The 7916-nt window shown below is 61.3% G+C and overlaps 1 protein-coding gene across 1 annotated transcript; it reads right to left on the bottom strand.

The window, feature by feature from the left end:
- Positions 1-4580: 4580 nt before the first annotated feature.
- SUPT4H1 (SPT4 homolog, DSIF elongation factor subunit) lies at positions 4581-7311 on the bottom strand. Its single transcript, XM_027704951.1, has 5 exons — positions 7181-7311; positions 6403-6509; positions 6241-6296; positions 6003-6056; positions 4581-4973 (listed from the first exon to the last, which is right to left on the bottom strand). Exons 1-5 carry the CDS (start codon positions 7256-7258, stop codon positions 4906-4908), a joined length of 363 nt encoding a protein of 120 aa, XP_027560752.1. The 5' UTR covers positions 7259-7311; the 3' UTR covers positions 4581-4905.
- Between the last annotated feature and the right edge of the window lie 605 nt (positions 7312-7916).

Genomic DNA, 7916 nt, shown 5'->3' with positions numbered 1-7916 from the left:
TGCTGCGCCAATGGCGGGCGCGGGGCCGTTGGGCCGGCGCTGGTGGCGGTGCCCCGTCATTTTCCGTGTCACCTGCTGCAACCGGCCCCGCAGGTGGGGGAAGGGGAGGCCAAGCCACCCCAGGGAGGCCCCCGTGGCACCCGGCACTGCACACATGGGTGAATCCTGTTTTACCACTTTCCATGGGGTGGAAGATGCTTCCACCCACAGCCCAGCAGGGATATGGGGAAGGAGGGATGAGAACACCACGCTGGGCTGTGGAGCTCCCAGGGCTCAGGAGATGCAGGGCTGAGCTCTGTGGTGGCAGTCCCTCCTCTCCCTGGCCCTGCCCCCCCCAGGAAAAGGGGCAGGAAGAGCTGGGCATCTCCAAGGGCCAAAGGACCTGAGGAGGGGGAACAGGCATCCAGGGCTGCCAGGAAGCATCTCCCCACATGATGGCACCTTTCCAGGTGGGCTGGGCCAGGCAATGCTTGGAGAGCAGTTCCAAAGCCCCCAGTCTGGCCAAGGGGTCAGATCCTGTGCCCACCGTGCTGTGCTGACACCCTGCCCTGTACCACGTGCCTGAGCTGTCTGGGGACCCACCAGAGGTGCAATGTCCTTGCCCAACACATGTCCCAGGGCTCTGTTTGGGCACTCAGTGGCTCTTCTGCAACTGTCCACGCAGAAGGACCATTCTCTCCCCCTTCCAGTCCAGTGCCTGCTTTGGGCAGAGCCTGGAGGATGCACATCTGTCCAGAAGGAGGAAGGACAAGTGCCACCTGGGATGCAGCAGGAGGTCTGGGACAGCTGGGGATGGGGACATACCATCAGGTTTTCAAATCCCTCCTCTGACTTCAGCTTTGCCATATGCCCTCAGGAAACATGCCCTCAGCACCCACAGCTGCCTCCACCACCAGGGTGAGACCCCACTCTGCCCCCTAGCCCTTGGCATCTCCCCTTCCCAGGATGGAACAGACCAGGGAGGGGAGAGGTCTCAGCCAAGAGGAGGCTTGGGACCCTTTACTGGCTTCTTGTGTCCCCTCAGCCACCAAAACCCCAACTCTGTGGGCAGACCAGTGGGTTTAGAGGTGTCCACCATGAAGCAGCTTAGGATCTCTTTGCAGACAGCACTGAGCTTGCAAGGGGTGGAGGTGCCACTTCCAGGTGCTCTTTGCAGGCCTCCATCAGGAACCCACCAGCCCCTCCCCTTCACAAAGCAGAGCCTTCTCCTTCCACTGCAATTCCTGAAGGGGAAACACCCAGAGGACCCCTCATACATCAGAGCTCCCTGTTTTCCCTGCAGATCCCCTCAGCAGGGAGCACATCCCAGTTCCTTGCCCACCCACCTCCATTCCCAGGGACACCAGGGACCCCTTGGGATGGGACACGTGGCAGCTGAGCCCTGTTCCTGACACACTTTGAGAGCTCTTCTTGCCATCGTAAGTCCAGCAGCATTCCAGTCCAGTTCCTGGAGGTTCTCCAGGAGGACAACTCAGGTCATCTTCCCCTGTACCTCCACCTGTCAAGGTCTCCTCAGCCAGTTTCCAAGGAAAACAGTCTTAACCTGGGGTTTGTTTGGTTTTTTTTTTTCCCCTACACCACCTACCCTAAGGGTCTCACGCCCCAGGCACACAGGGACAACTGAGAGGCTCCTGAGAAAGTCCAAGTCCACACTGGGAAGCAGCCAAGCGGGTGAAAGCAGATTTAGGGTGAAGCAGGACTGACAATCAGAGGGATGGAGCTCCTCTGCTATGAAGAAAGGCTGAGAGAATTGGGATTGTTCAGCCTGGAGAAGAGGCTTCGGGGTGACCAAATTGTGGCCTTCCAGCACCTGAGGGGAGCTACAGGAAAGATGGAGAGAGACTGTTTACAAGGGTCTGGAAGGACAGGACAAAGGGGAATGCCTTCAAACTCACAGGTGTCTAGATGGGATACTGGGAAGAAATTCCTCCCTGTGAGGGTGGTGAGGCCCTGGCACAGGTTGCCCAGAGAAGCTGTGGCTGCCCCATCCCTGGAAGTGTCCAAGGCCAGGTTGGAGCAACCTGGTGTAGCGGAAGGTGTCCCTGCCCATGGCAGAGGGTGGAACTGGACAATCTTTAAGGTCCCTTCCAACCCAAACCATCCCACAATTCTGTGATGCTGGTGCCACACTGCGCCTCTCCCTCGGCATGCACAGGGCATCCACGGGGGCAGAATGGGGGGCTCACCCCGGCTCAGCCACAGCCCCCCTTGGCAGAGCCCAACACACTCACACACATCCCCCTTCACCTGAAGCCCAGGTGGCCCAAGCTACAGGCCCAAGGCCACCGAGCTGCCCTCACCCTGGGCGTGGGCAGGTCCCTGTCCCCGAGGGGACACACGGAGGGGCCCCTGTGCAGGTGGGGGCGGCTCTGCCCACGGGCATTTCCCGGCAGCTGCCTCGTGCGGAGGCACCGAGTGCTCTGCGGTTTGGAAAGTCACTTTTCTCGCCCGGAGGGGGAGCCGGGTATCGCTTCTCAAAACCCGCTCCGAAAAAATCCACCGGCTCGTGCTTCCTGCCCCGGCCCCGCCGCCCCGGAGCTGCCAGGCTCCTCGGGATGCCAAACCTGCAGGATTTTCAGGCCTGGCTGAAATATTTGAGCGTCATTTGGTGCAGGGGGAGGAGCCGCCTTAAATTGCCTCAGATCTCCAGCTCCTGCCCGTTGACGCTTCCTCTCCCGATTCCCACCCAGGCGCCGCCGCACATTTTTCCTCCAGTTTCTTAAACGTGAGAGCTCCCTGCCCTACTTTTCCCGGCGAATAAAGCTCCACATCCATTTGCTTTTTGCTGCTGCAAGGCAGCTCCGGGGCTGGAGTCTGGCTGAAACACTCATTTTGAGAGCTTTGCAGAGGTCCAACGCTCAGCCCTGGGAGCGATGAATCACTGGGGCAGCGTGGGCTGAGATGTGCTGCTGTGTGGGTGAGCCCGGGAGCGCGCAGGGAAGAGGCTCACGGAGCCTGAGGGGAGGCACCGCGTTCTTGGAAGGGCTGTGAGCTGCTGCAGGGTGGGGAGCTGCGGCTCCCTCAAAGACCACCACGTTCAGCCCGTTTCCCTCGCTGCTCTGGCTCTGTTGCACCTGCACGGCGGCTCCTGCCGGTCTTAACTCTCCATATCCTGCAGCAGTTGGGGCTTCCTAGAAGGGGTGAGGTCTCTGTGGAGTTAGAACCCCCCTCAGCTTCCCTGAGAGGCACAGCGACAGTGCACACTGCTCCCTGGGGCCAGTTCCCTAAGCAAAGTTCCCAGCCCTGGCAGTGACTGCAGCTTCCCAGGAAGGGAGGTGAGGGCCACGGTGCCTGCAGCCCCACACCCAACCCCAGCCAAACAAGCCCACCCTGCCCAGGGTCCTGTGCAGAGCCCTCTTGTCACCTCCTCTGCACCACAGGGCCAAGGGACAAGAGGACAAGGGTCCTCCAGCCTTGGAGCAGCTGCAGCATGACCATTCCCTGAAGCCAGGGAAGCGGGACACATCCTGGGAAGGCAGTAGGAAAAGACACTGTGAAACACAGCAGAAAATGGAGATTGTGCCTCAGTCCATCTCCAGCAGCTCCCTGAGCCCACACCGGGCTCCAGCCCCGCTGCACAAGGCCGTGCTGCCACCCCGTGGCACTGCCAGTGTGAGGCTTCCCGGGCCGGGCACGGCAGGGCGGGTGAGCTCCGTCATCCCCAGCATCCTCCCAACCTGGCTGGAGCCAAAACTCCCCAGACCCATCGCCATCCAGCTGGAGGAAGAGCCGCCCACCTCATCCTCCCTGATCCTCCCTGACCTGTCAGCTCTCGGCACGGCTGCCCAGACAGCACTGGCTGCAGCTTTCCCAAACCATTCTGCAGGGATGAACACACCCAGGGGATCCCAGCTCACCCTGTGCTCCTCATGGCACAGCTGGTCAGAAACTGCCCTCCAGAGCCCAGAGGTCCATGCCCAGAATGCCTAAACCTGAGCATCCTGTGCAGTCATGCCCTGGGCTCCCAGGGCAGTCACTCCTCTCTCCCACAGACCTGACCTACTGGGAATTCCCAAGGTAAATCTCCTGCCCAGACTCTGCAACCCAGCAAGCCTGGAGGATAACTATCAGGCAACTCAAGGGCTTTGATTTCACCAGGGATGTGTGAACATCACGGTCAACTCCCTCCTCTCCCATCCCTGCTTGTCCATCCCTCCCCTCTGCAAGACCTGCTGCCTCCCAACCACACCAGCAAAAGGCTCATTCCACTCTGCCTGTCCTGGAGATCAGCAACAGCCACTGGAAGGTCCCGGAAGGTCCATCCTGCTACCATGTCCCTTGTGCAACAACCTGCAGGCCCATTGTGACCTCCAGGAAAACACCTCCACAGGAAACACTGAACACTGAACATACCTGCTCCATCCAGCCGGGAGCTGCATGGCAGGGATGGCCTGTTCCCAAAGGGAACACCCCAGCACGGCCAGGGCAGGATCTCCCTCTCGAGGCAGGAATGTGGCCTGTGGCACAAGCAGTGACACAACCACTGGCTCCAAACAGTCTGGCACAGGCAGGGGGGTGAGTGAGAGACCCCTCCACACACCACCACCCGCTTCCTGCAGCGGTGAAACCGGTGACTGAGCAACAGCTGGACCCAGCCCTGGCCAGGCAGGGGGATTTATTGAACTATTTACACAGCTAGATCCCAAATTCCCTCTTTCCCACACCAACTTTAAAAAACTTGTGCATCACGATTAAACACCCTTCCCCAGCCCTACTCACACCCTCCCCCCTGTCAAGGCTCAAATAAAGGTCTCTGGTCTGTGGGCAGAGCGTGGGGTGGCAGAGTCCGGAGGTACCGAGGGAGGGGAGCTGAGCCAGCACACCCTGAGTCCAGCCTCGTTTCCCTACAGGGTAAAGCTAAGAAGATTTGGAGCACCAGGATCCTCCAGGCAGCACAAGAGCCCTTTAGGTTTTTATGGCTGTGTCCCGGGATTTGTAGGCCACACCACGGCTCTTCAGCTCTCGGACAATCCCTGCAGCAAGGAGATAAACACAGGTCAGTGTTCTTGTGGGATGAGGAGCCCTGGAAAAATCTGGTGGTTCTGTCATGTAGAGATCAAGATCTGGACAATCATCTTTATTTCACAGAATCGTGGAATATCCTGAGCTGGAGGGGACCCACAAGGATCACTGAGTCCAACTCCTGGCCCTGCAGAGACACCCCAACAATCCCACCATGTCCCTGAGAGTGTTGTCCAAACACTCCTTGAGCTCTGGCAGCCTTGGGGCCGTGACCACTGCCCTGGGGAGCCTGTTCTGTGCCCAACCACCCTCTGGGGAGAGAACCTTTTCCTAAAATCCAACCTAAACCCTATCCCCAGGTATTTCAGATGTGCCTGGGTTGTGCCAGCAGGCCTCGGCTTCCAGCCTTGTGATGTTCCAGCTCCTTCCCAATGCAGAGCTCAGGTGAGAAATAAGGAGCCTGGGATCCCAGATACTGGCACAGCTTTCCCCCTGGGGATTCAGGATTCACTCCTGGTCAGGAGTTTGCTCTGGGGACTGGGCAGGGGCTCAGCTGGACAGATGATGCCGTTTCTGCATTCCAGAGATAAGGCAAATCCTCTGTGCCCTCCACTCCATTTATAAACACACAAAGCCCCCCGTGGCACGAGCCCTCGGTGCAGGAGGACAGGAAGGGGCACCTGCTCACCAGGATTGCCTTAACAGCACCCCATCCTGCAAAACTCTTTTCTATGGACAACCTTCCGTGTTTCCCTGGAGCTGAACCATTGGAGACGAGATCACTTTCCAGAGTCACCCTTTAATCCCAGTTTATCCCTCTGATAGCTGGTTTTAGCCAGCAGCATCTTCAGTATCAGCTTCTGGCAGCCACAGTGCAGAACACTGAAGCCCCTTCCCCAGTCCAGCACCTCCTTGCAGTCACTCTGCTGATCTCTTCCCACTTTGCTGATCCCTTCCCACCTTGCTGATCCCATCACCCACATGGCATGATCCCTGTCCACAGTGTTCACCGAACCCCCAAACCCTGATTCCATCTCTACCTTGGGGCAGGCGGCCGGTCACGGACACTGCGTAGACACCTGGCTTGAAGGTACCTGAGGGGAAGAAAACACTGAGTTACTCCACATAGAGGAGCCAGGTGGGAAGGGACACCTGTGCAGATGTCCCTTCACTGGAGGGGACATCGTGGGGCAGAACCCTCTCCACAGCCCAACCAACCCACTGTCCCTGAGAAGGGTCTGCTGGGGATCAGGGATCTGTGGCTCCCAAAATACTCACTGATCCTCTGCCACTTGGAGACCCAGCTGTCCTCGGGGCTCATCATGGCAATGATCCTGTGGGAGGGATTGGCACTGAGGGGACATTTCCCGGCCGGGTGACCCCGCAGTGCCACCACAGCGTCCCCGGGCTCCCTGGGGACCGTGGCCAGGCCCCACTCACCCGTCGAAGGAGGAGCTGGTGCAGTCATAGACCATCTCGCGGTTGCCCTTCATCTGCAGGTAGGTCTCACAGTTGTCGCAGCCGTCGTACTCGAACTGGTCGATGGTCTGAGGGGACAGGGGGGTCAGGGACGGGGCCGGCCGGGAGCGGGGAGGCTGCGGGGAGGGAGAGAGACTCGGGAAGGGAGAGAGAAAGGGAGCCCCGGGAAGGGAGAGGGAGAGCCCCGGGAAGGAGCGGACAGGGCCGGGGCAAGAAGTGCCCCGAGGCTGTGGGAGGCCCGGGCCGGGCGGCAGGAGGGGCAGAGGAGCCCGGGCCTGGCAGGGCCGGGACAGGGAGGCCTGGGCCGGGGCAGGAGGGCCGGGAGCACCAGACCGGGCGGGGTAAGGGCCGGGTAGGGGCGGGAAGGGCCGGCATGGGGAGAAGGGCCCGGCAGTTTAAGCTGCGAGGGCAAAACCGGGCGGCAGGACCGGGGCACGGAGGGAGAAGGGCCGGGGCCGGGAAGGGCCGGGGCCGGAGCGGAGGGGCCGGGCCGGGGCAGGAGGGGCCGGTGGCGGCATCGGAAGGCTCAGCTCGGGCGGGGAAGGTCCGGATCGGGGAGAAGGGCCCGGGCAGGGGTTACGAGGCTTAAACCGGGCGGGGGAAGGGTCGGGCCGGGGAAGGGAAAAGCGCCGCGGCCCGGAGGCCTGGGCTGGGCGGGGGAAGGGCCGGGGCCGGCGGGGAGCGGTCCCTGCCCCTCTGCCTGGCTCTGTCCCCGTCCCTGTCCCAGTCCCGGTCCCACCTTGACCAGCGAGCAGAGCAGGCAGGCGCGGAGGTGCCGCAGGTCCTTGGGGACGGTCTCCAGCGAGATCGCGGCCATCGCTGCTCCTGCCCCGGCCCGGCCCCGGCACCGCTCTGCGGCTGCGCGGCCGCTGCGCTCGGCCCCGATCCCGGGCCCGGCTCCAATCGCGATCCCGGTCACGGTTCCAATCCCGATCCCGGTCACGGTTCCAATCCCGATCCCGATCGCGGGCCCGGCTCCAATCCCGATCCCGATCCCGGTTCCAATCCCGGCCCCGATCCCGGTTCCAATCCCAATCCCTATCCCGGACCCGATCCCGATCGCGGGCCCGGCTCCAATGCCGATCCTGATCTCGGTTCCAATCCCGATCCCGGTTCCAATCCCGATCCCGATTCCAATCCCGGCCCCGATCCCGGTTCCAATCCCAATCCCTATCCCGGACCCGATCCCGATCCCGGGCCCAGCTCCAATCCCGGCCCCGATCCCGGTTCCAGTCCCAGTCCCTATCCCGGACCCGATCCCGATCCCATCCCAGTCCCGGCCCCGATCTGATACTAATCCCGGCCCCAGTCCCGATCCCAGTCCTGGCCCCGATCCCGATCCTGGCCCCAATCCCAATCCCAATCCCTCTAACCGGTTCCAATCCCAATCCCGATCCCATCCCCAATCCCGATCCCGGCCCCAATCCCAATTCCGATCCCCCTAACCGGTTCCAATCCTGATCCCGGCCCTGATC

The sequence above is a fragment of the Neopelma chrysocephalum genome, unplaced genomic scaffold (genome assembly GCF_003984885.1).
Source record: "Neopelma chrysocephalum unplaced genomic scaffold, ASM398488v2 Primary Assembly neopelma1_299, whole genome shotgun sequence".
Lineage (NCBI taxonomy): Eukaryota > Metazoa > Chordata > Aves > Passeriformes > Pipridae > Neopelma > Neopelma chrysocephalum.
Note: the sequence above shows the minus strand (reverse complement) of the source record. Positions and strands in the feature narration are given on the sequence as shown.

Coding starts and splice junctions, on each gene's coding strand:
- SUPT4H1 (XM_027704951.1), bottom strand. CDS start 7,258: ATGGCCGCGATCTCGCTGGAGACCGTCCCCAAGGACCTGCGGCACCTC. Junction 6,057..6,240: donor CTCCAAGTGGCAGAGGATCA/GTGAGTATTTTG, acceptor TCTTCCCCTCAG/GTACCTTCAAGCCAGGTGTC. Junction 4,974..6,002: donor GACCGGCCGCCTGCCCCAAG/GTAGAGATGGAA, acceptor TCCTTGCTGCAG/GGATTGTCCGAGAGCTGAAG.